Source organism: Stigmatopora nigra, chromosome 12 (assembly GCF_051989575.1).
Source record: "Stigmatopora nigra isolate UIUO_SnigA chromosome 12, RoL_Snig_1.1, whole genome shotgun sequence".
Taxonomy (NCBI): domain Eukaryota; kingdom Metazoa; phylum Chordata; class Actinopteri; order Syngnathiformes; family Syngnathidae; genus Stigmatopora; species Stigmatopora nigra.
Window position 1 is genome coordinate 4,546,749 of NC_135519.1, and position 20,299 is coordinate 4,567,047.

General features: G+C 42.4%; 3 protein-coding genes across 8 annotated transcripts in view; 2 read left to right on the top strand and 1 right to left on the bottom strand.

Annotated features, from left to right (window-relative positions):
* On the top strand, window positions 1-8,258 carry tarbp1 (TAR (HIV-1) RNA binding protein 1). The gene is made up of 28 exons (XM_077729558.1): window positions 1-987; window positions 1,109-1,215; window positions 1,296-1,359; window positions 1,446-1,594; window positions 1,669-1,721; window positions 1,796-1,893; window positions 1,958-2,190; window positions 2,253-2,342; window positions 2,434-2,569; window positions 2,652-2,900; window positions 2,975-3,072; window positions 3,151-3,288; window positions 3,356-3,579; window positions 3,660-3,900; window positions 3,970-4,158; window positions 4,399-4,586; window positions 4,655-4,726; window positions 4,835-4,955; window positions 5,044-5,151; window positions 5,230-5,379; window positions 5,458-5,544; window positions 5,620-5,825; window positions 6,013-6,094; window positions 6,173-6,338; window positions 6,506-6,691; window positions 6,771-6,895; window positions 6,999-7,135; window positions 7,914-8,258. Exons 1-28 carry the CDS (start codon window positions 108-110, stop codon window positions 8,092-8,094), a joined length of 4,758 nt encoding a protein of 1,585 aa, XP_077585684.1. The 5' UTR covers window positions 1-107; the 3' UTR covers window positions 8,095-8,258.
* Window positions 8,117-12,667, top strand: LOC144205288 (beta-3 adrenergic receptor). Of its 3 annotated transcripts, XM_077729552.1 has the most exons (4): window positions 8,117-8,155; window positions 8,298-8,399; window positions 10,339-10,505; window positions 10,756-12,667. In XM_077729552.1, the coding sequence occupies exons 3-4, from the start codon at window positions 10,349-10,351 to the stop codon at window positions 12,126-12,128; spliced, it is 1,530 nt and encodes a 509-aa protein (XP_077585678.1). In that variant the 5' UTR covers window positions 8,117-8,155; window positions 8,298-8,399; window positions 10,339-10,348; the 3' UTR covers window positions 12,129-12,667. The 3 variants fall into 3 exon arrangements, with proteins under 3 accessions (XP_077585678.1, XP_077585679.1, XP_077585677.1); XM_077729553.1 differs by lacking the exon at window positions 8,117-8,155 and having other exon boundaries at window positions 8,393-10,505; window positions 10,756-11,279; window positions 11,511-12,667; XM_077729551.1 differs by lacking the exon at window positions 8,117-8,155 and having other exon boundaries at window positions 8,393-10,505.
* The window catches only part of slc35f3b (solute carrier family 35 member F3b), a 23,510-nt gene continuing 15,631 nt past the window's right edge, over window positions 12,421-20,299 (bottom strand). For 2 of the 4 annotated variants that reach the window (XM_077729555.1, XM_077729557.1), the window contains 6 exons: window positions 19,657-20,002; window positions 18,042-18,261; window positions 16,222-16,347; window positions 15,318-15,510; window positions 15,141-15,230; window positions 12,421-14,602 (listed from right to left, as the gene is read on the bottom strand). In XM_077729555.1, coding sequence (XP_077585681.1) covers window positions 14,373-14,602; window positions 15,141-15,230; window positions 15,318-15,510; window positions 16,222-16,347; window positions 18,042-18,261; window positions 19,657-20,002 — 1,205 coding nt within the window. In that variant the 3' untranslated portion in view covers window positions 12,421-14,372. The remainder of the gene's footprint in view (window positions 14,603-15,140; window positions 15,231-15,317; window positions 15,511-16,221; window positions 16,348-18,041; window positions 18,262-19,656; window positions 20,003-20,299) is intronic. The other 2 variants (XR_013328045.1, XM_077729556.1) reach the window with 2 other exon arrangements.

Consider the following 20,299-nt stretch of genomic DNA (forward strand, 5'->3'; position numbering starts at 1 on the left):
TCAACCCGAGAGTACACGTGCCACAAGAAATCCGACAGGACCACTCATCTGTTTAGTAACGTACTTTTTACCTTTTAATCTTTAAATCTTTAACCTCACCATCTACGATGAATTCTATTTTAATCAAGGCATTATTATCTACTTCTCCCGATTACGGATTATTATTTGATTCGCTGTGCTGGCCATCTGACGTGTGGCCGGAGACGGATCGCATTGAGGCGATGACACTTTTCTTGGAAGGTCTCGAGCAATCGGAAACAAGTTCATCGCCAAGCCCTAAAAGACAACTAATACCAGATAAAATCGAGTCTATCATCTGGACACATTGTCTGCCTCTTCTCTCCAAAATATCAGCAAAAGAAGCAGAGGGTGAGTCAATCAGGGGGACCACAGCGGCAGTCTGCAGACTTGTGGCTACCTGCGCCCGGTTATGTGACCCGGCTGTCTCGATCAGGGTCACCCAGGACCTCCTTCCTTCCCTCGGACTCCCAGATGAGAACCCACCCGGCGTGGATCACCGACTCAGTGTGGAGGTTGCTAGTGAACTCCTTACTGCCCTTCTTCCATCTTTAAGGGGAGATGAGCAGATCATTTGGAGCGTTTTATCCTATGTCCTGTTGGGGATTCGAACCTTGCAAGATGGATCGCTGTGCCGGGTGACCGTCCGCCTCATGTTAGCATTGTTTGCGTCATGCAATGATGATGTGATGCTGGAAAGCATCATGAGCAAGACTTTGAGTGAGCTTTGCAATCGGCATGCATTGGAATTCTCTCCATCTGCAACTGAGAGAACTTTGCTGTATTTGACCGCCCTGTCTGACCACTTGGTGACCAAGATGGACCCTCGTCCCTGTCTACGCTTTTGGTGGGTGGTTCAGAAGGGACTTACCCACCGAGATGGCGTATCCCGGAAGAGAGCGTTGTATCTTCTCAAAAGATGTGTGGGATCATCACAAGAGATGGGAGTGGATTGTCCTTCTCAACAAGGTAGAATGAGGATTTAGTACGTTATTTTTTTAATAATGAGTCATGAAAAGATAAATATTGTTGCTCAGCAATAAATCTTAAAATACTGAAGGACTGTGCAACTTTTTTTTTGTTATATAAGCAAGTGGTGAGGAGATATTGTTCAAATGGACATCCAAAAGCAGCAAGATTCTTAGGGAGTTTTGGGAGGATTATGTGCTGGTGATGGAGACTTTGGAGGAAAACCAGGTCAGAAAGAAGTCTTGTGATGATTCCATTCATGGACCATCTCCAAGTCTTATGATATTTGTCTTGTTTCCTTTCTCCAGGTCCACGTTGTGCGGCCAGTTCTGAATAGAATAGACGCTCTAATCCAAACCACTGCAAAAGAAGGTATCAATATTTGCTCTTCTAGGCTTTATCAACAGTAAAATTATAAACAGTGGGATTATAAACAGTATGTGTCTACTTCTTTTTAGGTCAAGACCTCTTCCACCCCTCATGGCTACTGTGTGTGTACCAACGGATGTTCCACAGCGAGAATAAAACCCTAATGCGAGCGGGTGTTTGTCACCTATTGGAGCTTCAAGCCCTCCAACAGTCCGCTTTTGCATCAGCTTTTTCTCAGGTGAAGTTTCTTGCAAGATACACTGTTATTTACCTACGAAATGCACCATTAAATCCATCTAATTCACTCTGCAGTTCATCGTTGGGCCCTTTATGGATGTTTTGTCGGAAATGTCACTGTTCTGCAGGTGATTCCTCAGTAAATATATTTCATTTATTTCCTATTGCATTATAACATGATGTTTTTTTGCTTTTTTTCTAGGGCAAGTGGACAGAACGTTGGAGACTGTCCCGAGCTGGCAATTAAACTCCAAATATTCTTGCAAAAATTTTTCAACAGCCTACCGTCAGAAGAAAGAGGTATACAAAGACTTTATCTTTTTTTTCTGTGACATCTTCCGTTCAAATTTCCGATGCTTTTCAGGCCCCGTACTCCTTCAAATGATACGGCAACTTGGATCTAAACATTGGTGTGCAGTGCCCCTCCTCTTCATTTCCGAGGCCTTGTCCACACTTGCTCCGCAGCCATTATTGACCAGCGATGGACTCAATGCCCTCAGGGAGGTACTTCGCTGCACCATGATCACACATCAAGTCCTCCTGAGAGGTGCTGCTCAGTGCTTCTTATTGAAAAGTGCCCTCTGTCTTCTAGATGTGGTAAGAAAATGTAAAAGCACATGCACTTCGTATGTCTGTAGCTTACACAAATTTACTTTCAGAGCACTGTGACCCTTGATGATGTCTTTGCCTTCCTTGTAAATTTCCGGGCGGATGAGTCACTCGGTCGAGGCACGGCTCTTTGGAATGAGGTGTGCCTTATTTTTGGGTTCTTCCTGGAATAGGACATTTTTTTTCAGATTTTTTTTTTTTTAACAGAAATGGTTGTGCATTTTTTTTCAGGTTTGTCACTGGCTCTCGCTTAATGAAGGCAGTTTTAAGCCAAGTGATAACCATGGTGTGTCATCAAGCAGGGATGTTATCAGAGGATATGTTCAGGGCAAAATTCATGAGTTTCTAACGGTTTCAGCTGGAAGCGGTAAGTCTGTTAGCAAATACAATTGCTGAACCTTTGGGGTTTTTTTTAATGATTTTTTTAACCATTATATATTTTTTTTCAGTGAGCACAGAGGGCTTACCTGACCCCAAAGAGGCAGACAAATTGGCCAGGTCCATTCTGCTGTGCGCTGACCTTGAGCACAGTCAACCTGGAGAAAAGAAGGGTGACAATTTGGAGTTGTTATTGTGTCCTCTGGTGGACACTCTAAGCCGAGTAAATACCAACATGTACATGCCCCTGAAGAAGAGTGACAAGAGCTTACAGCTCCTTCTGCGACTGCTCCAGCTCAAAGAAATTACAAAACAACACGGTTAGTATGATCATGTGGATTCCCCAAGTATTTCAATCCTTAGTTATTATTATGGTATTTTGGCATTTTTTCAGTCGGTGACATGACTTATGCTTTGGAGAAGCTCATTCCTCAGTTTGAGGATTCACTTCAGGACTTTATCAGGAGGCGTTTATGTGGGGAACTGCTGGAGGTAAAAAGCAGTCCATACAACATAAGGATGGTTTTGATTTGATAGATTACATTATTATGTTTGTTTGTTGCTATGCAGTTGTGTGACTTGGAGCGTGCAGAGCTGTATTTGTGTGTCTTGAAGCAGCTGGCCATTCACAATTCTGCAATTCAACAAAATTCCTTCACTAAACTTCTCAAGTACAGTCTCAGCATTGTGCAAGAACCAACCCCAAAGGTTACAAGCAAAATATGACCTCAAAACCTTTGCCTCCTTAGGCTAATCATCATTCTCCTTCTGGTAGATCCCCACAGTAGCCAGCCAGGTTACTAAAGCAGTTGCTATGGCATCTCTTGCCACGCTTTGTCAGCTGCTGGAGTGGCAAACAATCAAACCAGACATTTTTCCTCTTCTAACTCAACTGAAGGAGCACTTTTTTCTGCCAGTAGCGTCTCCCAGGCAAAGTCATTCACCCCTGGGACGCTTCAATGAAAGGTTGGAGAAACCTCACACGACTAACACCTTCAGGTTGGTGACTGGGAGAACTTGAAACAATGTTGAGTACACTTGCACGTCATCTGAAAGTTACCTGGTTTTCTTTTTTCTAGTGTTGAAGATGGGCCTGGTGGTCTCTTAGAGGACTGGGGTCGCACCGCTGCCCATTTCATGCGAGACCAGTGGATTTGCCAAAGTTTCCTGATCAAAAATGTGTGGATCCAAGAGTCTGAGTCACCTGTTAAAACTGAAACCGCCATAGTTGCTCTGAGCTGCTGCGTGGAGGCTTTAGCGTTACTGCCCAGCAACCTGGTGCTACCCGTTCTTGCCTTCATGAAGACGGTGCTGCCTCAAGTGAGTCTGTCTGTGTGTGGATTTCTAATGTGGCTTGAGTTTTAAAGGGTTATTATACTTTGATCTCAGCTAGCGCATGAAGATGAAGCGCTCTGCGTGAAAGCTGTGAGACGTTCCTGGGAGCTGGTGCATGGCTTGAGCAATAACGCCCACGACTTTTGGCCGGCTCTCAAATACTTCATCTCAGTGGCCTTCCACCCTAAACTTTTAATGCTAACGGACAGTCAGACGCCAGAGCTGACAAAAACTGTGAAACAGGTACTGTCCCCATGTCAACCTGTCCTAGAATCTGGACCATAATTTCGTATTGTTTTCACTTGTAATAATGTGGCTATTAAAACCATTTTTTTGGTTCCCCAAAAAATATTTAAGTTGAACTTAACATTTTCCTTGACTTGTGATTTATCCTACAATTTTTGCATTCATAACAGCACCGTGAAGGAACCCTTAATTCCACACTGGTTGGTGATTCGCTGATTTCTGTTGATTTTTTTCTAGATTGCTGCTGAAATCATGGAGTTCTCCGAGTCTAAGAACGGAGTTTTTAGTGTGCTGCTCCGACACTGTTGTCGCACTTGGTTACCTGATGGCAAGCGAGACGACTGCATTTTCTCCAGTGTTTTTAATCACGTCAACATCATGGGCGAGGGATGCATTTACGGACCTGTATTTAGGAGAGATCAACGGTACTCATCACTATCTCAGTTATTTGTACCTTTTATTTATGTGTTTTAATTTTTTTATTTTTTTGAAGGCTTCTGCAAGATGTGCAAGCATACATTGAACAACTTGGTCCAGCATGTGCTTCCAATGCCGTGGTTATAAGGTGAGCTCTGGCATTTTGTGATTGGAGAAGAACGGGATGACGTATTCATCAGTTTTTACATTTTAAAATGTGCTATTTTATAATTGTACAAATGCTTGTATGTTCCAGTGACAATAGAGATGACCAACTACCTCGCATTTACTCACTGGCTTTCCTCTCTTGCCTGGATGCTTCAGACATTGAGCACCAACGACTGATGGAGAAACTCGTCGTCACTCTCTTGGAGAAGGTAACTTACTCTCAGTAAAAAAAAAAAGAAAAACCTACTTAACCAGTCAGAAAGTATAATTTCCCTCTTTCATAAAATTTTTGACCAGGACAAGCAACTATCAAAGACAGTGCGTATTTCTAGTAACTCTCTACAACATCGCATGAAGAACAGAATATGGCAAACATTGCTTATCATACTTCCCAAATTGAAAGAGGCAAGTCTGTCTGTGAAAATGTTTTTATGATGCATGCGATCAGGCAAATAATAACATGTCTTTTTTTTGTAAATGTAGGAGTTTGTGGCCTCCATACTGAGTCGTGTCTTTGATGCTGGCTACAGTAGCAACCAGGCTTCGGTCAAGTACCTCATTGAATGGACCATGATTCTGATTCTCATCCGTTATCCAAAACATATGGACAGCTTTTGGGCCTGTTTTGACATGGTATGGTTGACTTTACATGTGGCATATTGAATAATTTGAAACTAAATATGGGCATTGAATGATGTGCTTTGGATTCAGAATCATGAAGGAACCAAGACTGGCATCTGCACCTTCTTTGCAGTTCTGATTCACTTTGCTGTCATGGTTTCCGTCCTGGAGGATCCGGTGAGGCTTCTTGAAAATCCCATTTTCCTTTTTATATCACCTTTCTGTCAACCATATTTCCTTTTTGACTTTAAGGACAAGCATTTGGCAAAAGCACTGGACGTTAGCCTTCAGTGGTGTTTTCACCACAACTTCAGCGTACGTCTCTACGCCCTTCTGGCTTTGAAGCGGATTTGGAGTTTAGTGGAGGTCCGGGAAAAGACGACAATTGATGGTCTTCTGGGGCTGGCCCATGTGGTCAAGGCCTGTCTTCACCAGACGGAAGCTTTGAAGAACAATGGGTGGGTGTTGGAGTTATTTTGGGGACTATTATAAATGTGCTTGAAATATTAATCATTATATGTATATGTGAAATATTAATCATATGTATATGTGAAATATTAATCATTATATGCTTGACAGTGGAAATACATGATATGATAGTGCATTAGCTGCAAAATCATTCATAAACTGCAGTTTTTTTTTTAGGAACGCCAACAAGAACTGGACCAGGATTCAAGAACACTTCTTTTTTGGTGCCTTTCATCCTATCAGGGATTACAGCATTGAGGTAAGTGTTAAATCTTTACTCTCATGTTGGTTATCTATCTGTTGGTTTATTGTTTGTATTTATTTCTTTTTTCCGTAGACCATATACTACTCTTTCCCGAGGCTTTCGGGATTGGCCGACGATGAGTGGATTCCGCCCTGGAAGTTGGAGAAGTTGGCATGCTTTTCTAAGACGCCCCCTCTTCGGAACGCCTCTCCCGATTTGAGTGGGATCCAGCCCGGAGACTGGGTCCAGCAAGACAAAAGTAAAGTGGCACACGCAAATCAAGTTCACTGAATTTATTGCTTTCAAAGTTCATTTACAGCCATTTAGGGGTAGTGATGCGTGAGGGGTACACTGAGATTTATTGACTGTAATACAATGGTTTAGGTTTGAATGGCTTTTTCATTTATTTTATTTTTTAAAATTCAGGCGAGGATGACAAAGAAGAGCGCTGGGCTGAGGTACAGAAAAAAATCACCCCCTGGAGGTTGGACATCCAGGAACATGATCCAGAGCTTCAGCTGGTTCCGCAGCAGAGAGCAGCTCGCTTGGGGAAACAGCGCGGCGCCCTCCTGGTGGTGGCTTCGCTCATTGACAAACCCACAAATCTTGGAGGTCAACTGACACACAATTCCTGTTTGAAACCAAAAGGTCTGGGAGTAACACTTTCCCTAAAATGTGTTTGTTGTTATAGGTTTGTGTCGGACTTGTGAGATCTTTGGCGCCAGTGCGTTGGCGCTGGACAACCTCCGGCACGTCAATGACAAACACTTTCAGTCGTTGAGTGTGTCATCGGAACTTTGGCTTCCTCTCGTGGAGGTGAGAAGCATCAAGTGTCCTATTTCTGGCATATGTTTTTATTAGATTTAGTGCTGAATTTTTTGTTTTGCAGTGACATAAACTAAATGTGTTTGCTCATTAGGTAAAGCCATTGGAACTGGCAGACTTCCTGCAAGTAAAGAAGACTGAGGGTTACTGCATTGTCGGTGTGGAGCAGACTGCCAATAGCCATGGTCTTCAGGACTACCAGTTTCCTGAGAAGACTCTTCTACTTTTGGGGTATGAAATCAATGACATTTTTGCATATCACCTCTAGTCAACGAACTATGCACGAGGTGACAGGAAAAACAAAAAAACGTTAACAATCCATATGTTTTTCAATACATTACATCTACACTTTTAAGTTTTACGCAAATGAAGGCTGGAGCTGACAAAAGTATTTCATGAGGACTCTCCTGTTTCCCAGTGGGACCTTCACTCTCAGTGCCTCTGTCAGAACATGCTGGCTTGTAATTGGCCCCCTCTGGGGAAAGCCCAGCAGAAATTGTCAAGAGCAGCAGGGACTTTGGTCTACAGTAATGCCGTTTGGGGCTTGACAGATCAAAAGATGCTCGTATTTGAAGCGTCGCATGAATTGATTAGGACGGTTGCCAATAAGACAAAGTAAGAAAGTGAGCGGATTTGTCTTCTCTTTTGTTCAAGCTTTCTTTTAATTGCAGCCATCCTCTCACTTAATTGCACTCGGGATTAATGAAGCTCATTAAATGACCACTTTCAACTGTGTTGCGCCCCTCATTACATCTCTATATTCGCCAAGTGTAAGATCAGTGTAGGTTTAATACACGTTTGCCATCCAGTACAATAAAACACCGATAAATCATTGGAGAATATAACGGAAATTCACATCCCTATTATTTTCTTATTAAGAGCTCGAAGCTGTGGGCCATCTATTCCTGATTGTTGGCATCTAATTGAAATTTATTGAACCTGGCAACCCTATTGTCATGATCAAAATGTTACCTACTGTCAAAATAATGACTTGTTTCTTTGGCCATAGCAACGAACGAGAAGGCATCCCTGCCAACTTGCTGCAACTGCTGGACGTGTGTGTGGAAATCCCTCAGCAAGGAGTCATCCGTTCACTCAACGTGCACGTGAGCGCCGCCCTTCTGATTTGGGAGTACACTCGCCAACGCCTTGACCAAACTTTCAATCAAGATAAGTCCAAACATGGATAAAGGACAAAACCCTACGGAACATTTAAATTCAAAGTTTCAAGCACAGAAGATTATTTATAATGTACGTATCCTTGATGAGTGCCTTGAAGCTAAAAACCGGCTTCTTCCATTTCAGTATTCCGCAGAGCACCATTTTTTTGGATAATAAAAATTGCTTGCAGACGCGCAGCGGTAATTTCAATTTTTTTTTTTTTTCCAGCCAGGCAATTACTTTTTGACTCACATTGTCCTTAAAGAGGGAGATGTGGAGAATAGCCCGGATAGCAGCCCTCGAGGACTGGAATTGGCCACCCCTTCAATGTATAGTAAGGCTTTTTCTCTTAAAAAAACGACGCAAAATAGTAAGGCTTTATTCCTTTAAAAATGACATAGTATAGAATCTCATTTGGGAAACATGTTCTCTTATTTTTTTCTAGATATGTGTAGTCAAGACCTTCAAATGATTACAAAAAGCAATTGTAGCTACTTGGTAGCCTAGTGGTTAACTCACTTGTCTCCCGTCTGGGAGACCTGGGTACGATTCCCAGTTGTGACACTTTTTCACTTAGTTGTTTCTGTAGACTTCTTGTCAAAACACTCAAATGATTACTAGGGAAAGTGTGGTCACTTGGTTGGCGCAGAGGTTAGTTCACTGGACTCCCGTCCGGGAGACCTGGGTACGATTCCCGCTGTTGGCACACATTTTCACTTAATTGTTTCTGTGTACTTCTTGGAAAGACACTCAAATGATTACAGAGAAAAGTGTAGTCACTTGGTTGGCGCAGGGGTTAGTTCACAGGTTTCCCGTCTGGGAGACCTGGGTTCGATTCCCGCTGTCGTCGTTTGGCTGATCGCTACAGCATGTAGTCTGGAAAATGGAACAAGGGGAAGAAAAAAAAAAGAAAAACTTTTTAAATTTTATGAAACACTTAGTCATACTTTTCAGCAAAAGGTTATATTCCGAACTGCCTTCGGCAGTTCGGAAGACACTTGATGGACCTGTCTGTGCGAAAGGCGTTCTCGGGTCGGCCTTCGGCCGACCCTCGACCGCTTGCTTGGTCAGTGAACCGCCGACACCGGGAAGCGAACTCACGTTCTCTCCGTGCAAAGGCGAGTGTGCAACCCACTACACCAACTCGTGCCCCACTTATACATAGGTGTTGAAACGTTTTATCCAAGGAAATGGGGTGAAACACTTAGTCATTTTTTGGACAAAATGTTTCATTCCCCACTGAAGACTTATACACTTAAACACTTAAGCATTAATACTTATTTTTTTACCTGAACAATTGTGGGAAAATCTTTGCCTGCACTGGGATTTGAACCCAGGACCACAGAGGTGAAAGACTGATGACTTATCCACTGGGCCACCACCCGGTGAGAGAAAGTGGTAGTACTTATACTTCTACCTCTTTCATTTACCTGAAACACTTAGTCATTTTTTGGACAAAATGCTTCATCCACTACTAAAGACTTATAGTTAGACACTTATCCATTATTACTTATATCTTTAACTGAATAATATTTGGAAAATCTTTGCATGCACTGGGATTTGAACCCAGGACCACAGAGGTGAAAGACTGATGACTTATCCACTGGGCCACCACCCGGTGAGAGAAATTGGTAGTACTTATACTTTTACCTCTTTCATTTACCTGAATAATATTGGGAAAATCTTTGCAAGCACTTGGATTTGAACCCAAGACCAAAGAGGTGGAAGACTGATGACTTATCCACTGGTCCACCAGTCTGTGAGAGAAAGTAGCAATACTTATACTTTTATCACATTCATTTACCTGGATAATATTGGGAAAATGTTTGCATGCACTTGGATTTGAACCCCAGACCAAAGTAATGGGAAACTGATGACTTAACCACTGGGCCACCACCTTGTGAGAGTAAGCAGTAGTACTTATACTTTAACCTCATTCGATTATCTGGATAATATTGGGAAAAGCTTTGCAAGCACTAAGATTTGAACCCAGGACCAAAGTAGTTTTTCGTGTGTTTTTTTTAAATACAAATTATGGCAATATTTTTGCACAAATAAAACATCCTTACCTCCCACAGTATTTTCCTCTCTCTCTCTCTTGCTCTATCATTAGTTTTGGCATGATTCTACGCATCATCTCCATAGAAACTTAAGCCACGCTTGTTCCGCACACTCGCTCACTCTCACATCATCCGGCACTCCTGATGAATGGCAACCCAGAGGTTAACTCTTTTTGAGACGCCATCAGTATAAAGCCTTACTTTTAATTATAGCAACTGACACATGGACATCGGGGGGAGCGACTTGTCACCTCAGGGCTGCTGGCGAGCAGCAGCAGTCAACTCCAGCCAAAAAAGCGAATCAGAAACTTGTATTCCTGTGTGGATGCAGTCACTCATTCTCGTGCTCATCGTGCTCATGTTTCTGGGATCTGTGACAGGTAAGCAATTTATTCATTAATATTAGTTTTCATGCTTAACAAATGTTCAAATCATTCAAATGGGGGAAAGGAAGCATTGATCAGTCATTACCAAGAGAAAGTGGGTCAAAAATATGATACTTTTACGCTTTTAAGCTATACTATCACTGCATCTGAATATAAATGGGCACATTTTTCATTCAAAATATGGACACTAAAAATGCCCTGGTCTAACGATGGCCATGTGATTTTTGTGTGTGTGTGTGTGTAGGTAACCTTCTGGTAATCATCCTCGTGGCGGCGACCAAGACTCTTCATCACGTCACATCCGTGTTGATCATAAACTTGGCAATCAGTGACCTCCTGGTGGGCTTGGGGGTCATGCCCTTTGTTGCATTATCTCTCGTGCAGCCTGGATGGGCACGATGTTTTGTAAGAAATCTTCCATTTTGGTCTACTTGTAACAAATTCATCCCTGATTTTTTATCCATCTTTTTGCTCCTTCTTGAACAGAACCTATGTCTCTTCGCGGCCTACACCTCATCCATCTACTGCACCGTGTCTGTCCTCACACTGGCCGCCATTGCCCTGGACCGCTACCACTCCATCGTGGACTGTCTCCGCTATGGCTCCCGCTGCACCCCATGGAGGAAATCCCTGGAGGTCCTTTGGATCTGGCTGCAGGCCGTGGCCACTAGTTCTCCACCACTCCTGGGCTGGAGCTCAGTGACCTACGCAGCACCGACGTACAGCTGTGCAACCGACTGGGCCGGCAGCCCCGGCTACACAGCCACGGTGAGCGTCCTCTCCTACTTTGCGCCCGCCATCGTCATCCTCTTCTGCTACGCCAAGATCGTCAAGGTGGCCCGCAACCACACCAGGAGGGTTCGCAGTTTAGAGGATTCCATTGGAGGCTGCGGGAATCTAAACGTTCCTTCTACTCTCGTATGTCATCTGGCTGGACGGTTGATGGCACCTGCTCAATCGGACATCTTCCCGCTTTGGACTTCCCCGCCACGCCAACAGCAGCGTCAAGGAGTGGCTCGTCTCTTCTTGGTCATCTCGGCGTTCTTCCTTTGCTGGACGCCTTACATTGGGATTGCCCTCTTTCGGGCCTCGGAAGGTTCCATCTCTCTTCGGACTACTCGGGTGCCTCCCTGCGCTCTGACAATTTCCTACTTCCTCCTCCTGCTCAATTCGGACTTTAACCCTTTGTTGTACGCTCTGCTCAGTAAGCGCTTCCAAGTGGCTCTGCGGGCACTGAGCCAAAAACTGAGAGCTGGAATGAGGAGCGTGACCAACCAGGGAGGCGAGGCGGACCCCCGGAGGCCCACAAGCACACGCCCGGGGTCGACATCCGGCACGGATAACTCTTGCTCGCCAATTTTCACCATTAGCACGGACTTCCGGCATCACTCCAGTGAGAATATCTGCAAAGAGGTGGCCGGCCCATCTTGCTCCTCCTCTTTTCAAGACCCCTGCGGTGACAAGAAGATGGAGTTGCTGCAGGTTCCCTGTCGAACACAGGAGGGCGGTAGACTACCAGGTTCTGCTTCCACAATGGAACCAAAGGCCACTTTTGTTTTTGGTCAGATCACGGTGGAAGTAGAGCACATCCCTTCAGAGAACCTACTTAAGACATAATAGACAAATGAATATAGACAGAAGTTTTTTTAAACACAAATTCTAACCAATGACTTACTTTACCAGCTAAACTATTGGCAGCACAATTTAAGCAACAACAAAAAAATGCTGTTAAATGTTGCAGGACGTCTACTAAGCTATTATTTCTCTATTATTTTTTTCTTCCATACTGTAAATATTGACCTTCTACAAAATAAAATGTATAAATTATAGTTGCATTTTGCATTCAAACATGTATAAAAAAAAAAAAAAGCTTCACAATGCCGAGAACAAAACAAACCTGGACAGTGGATGTATTGAAAAGTAAACTTTTATGAAGCATATGTGAATATACTCGAAGACCAATGAAAATAAAGCCATCATTTGAACACGGAAGCCTCTTGCGACTCCGTCCTTCCTCAAACGTGTTCATCGCACTTCACGTCGCATCCCAGTGTATAAAATCCTCATTCCTTACAAAGGTTTACACTTATATGTTGGAGTAATTCCAGAGGAATACAATAATCTGGTTTATTGTCATCGAGAATGACAATGGGAAACAGTGCTCATGCTGCTGTAAAAACAATGCAAAGGCAGTGAAGTGGTTTGGATAATAACTCTGCCATGTCATCATCATCATCATCATCATCATCATCCTGCCTGTCTTAACAGCAGCCAGATGCAAAATAGATGGAATGTATGTTACTATAGTGTTTAAATAAATCAATAAAAAAATCGATAAGATGCTGTTTGCCTGCAGAAATCACTGTTACAACTCCAATTGCACATAGTGATATTCGTACAGTACATTCACAACAAAAGGCAGCTTCCAACCCTTCATTCAAGGCTCAAATACATGTCCACTTGGAAAGTGCCTCAAAATTGCTAAAATCGTGTAAACAACAACAACAACCAACAAATAGATCCGCTGTTTACAAACTCACGACCTAAAGCATGAGGAACAAACAATTAGTTTTAAGATATCTTCATTTTTCTAAACCTTCAAATTGTTATCACCGTTTGTTTACATACATTGTGATCAATACTTCAAGAAAAAAAATGAGTGACACACCTTAAATAGAATTCTGCTTTCCAAAAAATATTATATTACTATTAAAAATAATAGTAATGCATAATTTGGAATCAGATATTTCTATCTAAACATATTACTTTTTGATTTATGGAGACTCAAAATGTAATATTAGGAGTTATATTGTAAACAATATCATATTGTAACTGTATAAACGTTTACATAGTATTTGTATTCATCTTTAGATATAGATATCAGTTTTCATCCAAATGCATGTTTCTTCTTTACACTATTGAAAATCACAACTATGATAATAATCTTATTTTCAATACATCTCGGAAATGCCAATTGTTGTCATGGGTCATGTATTGGATTTCACTAGTTTGTATTATGTTCCAAACGTCTTGTTTTCAGTGAGTGGAGGATGTGGTGGGTTGGGGTCTCTATCAACTGCATAAAAATAAAATAAATAAAAAGGTAAAGTCAAAACTTGCTTCATTTGACTTGTTTGTGCAGGCGTTAAATGACAAAAACACCAAAAGCGGCTCAGTGTAGTTCCGTTCACAGTGGAAATCTAATACCTTTCAAACAAAAGTAACGTTTCTAAAGTCAGCCGAACGGGAACTGTTCTCACTTCATGAAAATCCCAGCTAATCATGCATTTCACATCCTATTTTTGTGGGTAAAAAAAAAAGAAAAACGGCACCATTGGATTGCCAGCAAAAGCAGCGGGTGTTGCCACCTCCATGCGGACAGAGCGTGTTCCCATCTGACCCCCGGGAGAGCGCCTAAATGCGGGGGGTGTTCCAATCACTGCGGTGCGAGAAAGGCTTTGATTGGAGAGATGTGAAGTAAAAGCATGTTGAGCTCGTACCGAGTTTGGCATCCGCCGGGCCTGTTCACACCACGTCAGCGCATCGGCTCGACAGGTGTGAAATACGTTCCAGCTGTTATATACAGTGCAAAGGAGGAAGGAATCGGGGGGGGCCCCTCCTCAATTTGCAGGCATTCAGAATATCAAGGCATTCTTCTTTGGATTGTTAAGCCCGGGTTCTGTCTCTAAACGCGGTGCTGATCTCGCCCTCGCCCCCCCAAAAAGCGCCGGCGAGTCTTCCTGGCCAAAAGATGTGAAGACCAGTTGAAAAAAAATGGTGACAGGTGCATCTGTAATGTTCTCATACCTGATTATATTAGGATTAAGAAGTGTACATCCTATTTGGATGACGCAATTGGGGTCAGCGTGCAAATGTCGACATGGAGGTCCTAGCCCGGCCCCTCCAGGAGGGCACTCCGTCCGCGGCGCCCTCGGCGGGCTCGTCGCGTTTGCGCAGTTTGGCGCTGAGCCGGATGATCCCCTGGTCCCAGTCTTCTGGAAGGAGCAGCATGAGAAAACCCAGACAGATGATGGAGACGGCGATGAGGCGCACTGTGTTGAAATTTATCTCGCATGTGTAGAAATCCACCACTGGAAAGGTGAAGGAAGGGAATAAACATTAGTGAGGAAGTGTCTTCAAAGTGATGGAAAAAGTATACAACTTAAGGAACTAACCTCAAACATTCAGAATAGTAATATACTTTTTTTTATGTTGTGCTTTTACAGGCAAGATTGACTGAAACCATTCTCACAAAGTACGGACAAATATGCTTAAGGAAACTTTTTTTCCTACATCCATCAGGACTCTAAACTTGCGGTAGCACGACACACAATCCCTTCTGTGTAATAGCTTTGGGGTGAGGTAACATGTAAATATGTTGGGTGGTGATCTGCCTCCTACTGGCTGACTGAAGGTAAGTGAAAGACAGTGAGAGGTAAGTGATCCACACAGAAATTATTTTCACATATTTGCCTCTTTTGCTAGGAAAACGCACCTTATGGAGAAGCACTACCAATTTCGTCATAGGCAGTTTCAGGATATGTTGACAATTAGGCTTTTGTCCAATCAATGATGATGACAAATGTCCAATTATTATTACATGAAGTCGTCCGATACAGAAAGACTTACTGGCATTGACTGGAACGCTTAAGACGATGCCCAGGGATATAAAAGTGGGATATGTGATGGCGATACCAAAGTTAACCAGGATGTTAAAAGCTGTGTGAAGAAGCAAAAATAGAGTAGTGGCAATTAGTGTAAAGAATGATAATAAAAAATGAAACTGCATTACTGCAATTTGCATACCAAAAAGCAGAGCTGCAACCCCACAGAGGTATCCCCAGGGGGTATCGTCAGGCGACTCAATGTACTCCACTTGGGTAAAATAGAGGACAACAGGCAGGATGCTGAGAAAAACAAAGTTGGCTCCACCCACGATGCTCAGAAAAAGCGCAGCCTCCCCAAATTTGGCACTGCCTAGGACCATCTTGAAGAGAACCTGGCAGGAAGAGGAGGAGGAGTTACTCACAAATGCAACGTGAGCTCCTGTGGAGCGGCATGGATGAGGGTGACCTTCAATAAATACATTTCAGTAGAGCATAGGCATGATCATGTCTTTTCCATCTTATACAATATATATGTGCCATCTAACACCTCTATAAGCCTATTATTTAGTGTTTCCTGTGATGATGTTAAAGGAGCATTATGTGAGATTGACTGGTACTGCAACAAGGTGCAAAATATTGACACGCACAAAATCCCCCTTTGGGCAGATAAGTACTTTGCAATGAAGAATCAAACTGCATTATCATACGTTGTTGAATTTCAATCAGACACTTAAAAAAGTATTTTTCTGGAGATATTGAGTGAATACATTTGGTTGCCAGTAGTACAAGTACAGATTTTTATAACAAATACACATACTTGAAGTATATGTACACAGTGTACTGGTAGTATTAGTACTTGTGTAACTACTACACGCAAGTACATGTAGCAGAAGTACACATATGGGGATATAGTACCTGTACACATAGTTGTAGTACATGTACACAGACGTGTACTACAAGTACACATATACTTGTAATACAAGTCTACTCAAGTGCACATAGATGTGGTTGAAGTAGATGCAAAAACATGAATGTCTACTGAAATATTAGAACCGATTCATGAATAATTGCAGTGGCAATCTGACACAATGATATAATTCCACCTTGTATAGTGCAGACATGGACGCCGAAGTCACGACCAGAGTGATGCCAATGACCGAGTGACTGTGGAAACCATCGGCGTAGGTCATCATGACAATCCCCGCAATAGCCAAGATGGCGGCCACAATCTGCAGACAGAAGAAAAAGAATAAACAACTCGGTATCCACAGCATGGTGACTTTTTGACCGCTGCTGCAGATGGCCTCCACTTTGTTGCGCTCTAATTGATGCACAAGCTTTATTACAAAGTCAGCAGAGAAAGCTCCTGCGGTATTCTCCCAGTTGATTGTCTCCCATTGATTCACACCGCGAGCGAGCGGGAAAGCACGCCGTCCTCCCGAGCAGCTCGCCGTAAATCGGAGAACGTACAGTATGTTTACGCTGGAGAAGAGATAGCGAGCGGTTGCGGGTCCAGTTTAGTGGATTACTTGCGCATTAAGAGAGATGTCAGGAAGATAAATGAGCGTTTGCGTGCTTGGACTGGGACAAAGCCCTCCAAACATCCCCTTTCAGACCTGTCACCTTTGACAAACGGGTTCTCTGCAGGCCGCCTGTCAGTCAAGATGGAACGCTGCCGCTAACGGCAAGGTCAACAACCTCATACTTTAATACACTACTTGATTTTGTTTTCAGGCGTGTCAGCACATTGCGGAGATAAGGTCGTGACTCCATTTAATCCTGTCTACAACGAGGGTTATATCTATCTTTATAAAGTGCAGTGGACTTTATATTGACGGCAATTTACATTATTCAGTCTATCTATCTAATTTCACAAACATTCATCTCATAATATCCAGAAATAAATCATATTTTTGTCAGACTATAGCCCAAAATATCATTAATGAGTAGAAATAATCCAAGTGGAGTTTATGATCTGCCACTCTGACCAAATATTTAACACAATGGAATTAAAATTTGCACTAAAGTGAGTTAATACTATCAATCTATTTGATAAACACAGAGGGAAGAATGACATGCCGTTGGGATACTGCTCCAGCATCCCCTGCATTGCTGCAGAATCCAAAACTCTCCACACGTACCACAAAAGATGGAAAGAAAGACATTAAGGGAGGCTGCAGATGGGAGAATGAGAGAAGTGGGATTATATATATCTGGCTTTACTCCTTATGGAAGCCTTTCATCACATATAATGGGAGGAGGGAGACATGCTTCAGCGGCTGTGGGACAGAAATCAGAAGGACGGGCTACCATCCTGCAAAGGACATGTGCAGAGTGGAAACATGGCTGACTCAGTGTTCCCTCCATAACAAACACAGACGAGTACGGTAATGCACCCTTCAATCACACCATTCATGATTGGCAGGTGTCAACTCGGATTATTCTGTGAGTCAATTTACAAGCCGAGTGACGTATATACAGAAGTAAATAGAAACAAGTACTCTGTATTAAAAAGGATGAACCTTTTTAGAAAATGTCTATGTATATAGGGAGTATACACTTATTTGTCATCCCTCTAAAATACTGCGGCAAAAAAAGTACACAAAACATGTAATATTCTGCACCTCGTACCATTATAATTTCTGCAGAAGACTGTTTGTACTGGTTTTATGTTTTTCAAGAACTATAGCTTCATTAAAATGAAAAATGGATTATCATAAATATTATATTGTTATTATGTTTTTCCGTCTTTTATGATTGTCACTCTTCACAGCAGTTTTAAAATGCACCATAAAAGTTTTTTTTTAATTATTATCGACGAGAAGTCATGGTCTTATAGCTCGTGTTCCTAAAAGTTCTGCAAATAGATCATTATTTTATTTAATGTGGTTTTGTATGCACGGGTAATGAGTTCTAGACTCACCCTGACACCCATGAAGCGGTCTCGAAGTACAATCCAGGAAAGCAGGAAGACGAAGGCCTTGTTACAACAGAAGAGTGCCGACACGTCTGTTGTATTGATCTTCCTGAGGGCCTGCAGGTACAAGTAGTTGGTCAGGATCCACAGCAGGCCAAAGGGGGCCACCTTGGTGAAGAACACCTTGGAGGTCAGTCCGTCCTCGCCGAAAAAGCGGCAACACTCTCTAGGCACACACAAAATCTCATTCAATATTCCCATATATATCAAATTCAATATACAATCTCGTGCTAGTCGTCTCTCTAATTTGCGGGGTGCTTGAGTCTATTCCATCTGACTATAAATCAGAGGAAGCTGGTTTTCCGCTACTCAGTGTTATCATAATCATTTAGAATTTAATGCATTCTGCCGCAGCCCAGCCGGAGGTGGATCATTTGTGAGCGGTGGAAAATGCTGACTGACTATCATTCCTAACTGAGCGGGGAGGCCTTTGAGGTTTGCTGGCTCGGATTGTTGAACAACACATTGGGGTGAAGACCCTTGCGAAGGTGTGTTGGCGTACAGCCAGTAAAACAATCGTGTCCTCGAAGTGAGGGCATGGCTGATAGCATGGATAACTTGTTAAACAAAAGAAATTGTCAATCAGAGGAATCACTTCTGCCAAAATGTTTAATCTGTTTGAAACCGGCTATTTAATTTCATCATATTCAGATAAGGCACTAATGCCTTAAAAGTGCTGTTTTGGGGTTGTCAATTTTTGGGAAGTTTGTAAGGGAGAGTATACTTTTTTACCTCAAATTTTCAAAAAAAAATACACTTTTGGGACAGGGAATAGTGATAATTTTTTATAGTGGGCATCAGTACTCTTGGCACAGCCCAAATATGCGACGTGAAAGTGTGTGTGGCAAGAGTCGGACGGTACAAATGATTTGTGTCTGAAGGCTGCTGAAGGTCACAAATTCTTGGCCGGCAGTGGCTACGTTGGCTCTAAAGATTTTAACGACTTAGAGCGAACACAAAATTTAATTTCTGACAACCAGTTCATCAAGTGTTTATGAAGGACGCCAATGGAGGACAATGTCAAACAAAGGACATGGAGTCGTTTTCCATTTAAATTGGATTTAAGAGATTTTTTTCCATGCAAGGTTCTTGTTTTCGTTTAGTGCCTGATGCATGAATGCCAGTATTTTCAATTGTTCAGAGTGTAGTTATTCTATACCGTATTTTGCGGACTATAAGTCGCAGCAGTCCAAAAATGCATAAGGTATGGGAGAAAAAAATATTTGAAATTTTAGGCTCAAATTAAAATGAAGAATATAGATGTATATTAAATTTCCTGATTTTCCCCCTTTTAAATCAATAATTGTAATTTTTCAATCCATTTTTTCTGTGATTTTAGTTTAAAAAATCATTGTAAAATCTGAAAATATATTTGAAAAAAGCCAAAATAAAGTTTTATATCTATAAAAAATGAATATTCAGGGCTTTTAATCCAGTTATTTTAATACATTTATTAAAAAAAAGCTAAATAGTAATTAGTAATACAATATTATACCTTAAGGTAGTAGAAAAATAGGAAAAAAAAACTCCAAATCATTCACATTGCGTTTTATGCACTCACCTTAATCTCTGCCTGGCCGTTTGCCTTTCCGCACTCTTGCACAGGTGGCCGACGTAGTAGAGCGGAAAGAAGAGACAATTCCACGTGGTGGCGAACCAAGTGAGGGTGAAGGGGGCATCAAAGTGCTTAAAGGTCAACTTGGCCAGCTGGGTGGAGCCTGCCCATGACGAGCAGACGCACATGACCATGGCGACCCCCCACAGGGCCTTCCGCACCTGTACCGCCGTTATCCGGATGCAACAGCGCAGCTTCCGCCTGCTGGTGTTGGACTCTGGGCACGCCGGACCCGCCGCCGACTGCACATCTGGGCCGCTGTGCGCCACGTGCTCCCTGGGCCGCTCTTCCCCTGAAAGTTTTAGGAGTAGATCCACTGTTATGCGGCAGTCTCTAAATTGACATTTTACATTGAAATAAATACAGGCTAAAAAAGAAAAAAATATTTTTTAAAGGCCAATATTACATCTAGTGATAGAGTACTATTTGACAATTATTTGACTATAATACTGTCACGGTTTGGGTGGATGGGTGTGTTTTCCTTGTGTTACCCGGGTGTTTGTGATTGTCCACAATCCCTGTCTGTGTAAATTTATGACCTTATATAACATCTCTATGTCTTTTACAGACATTTTTTAAGCTTGAATTC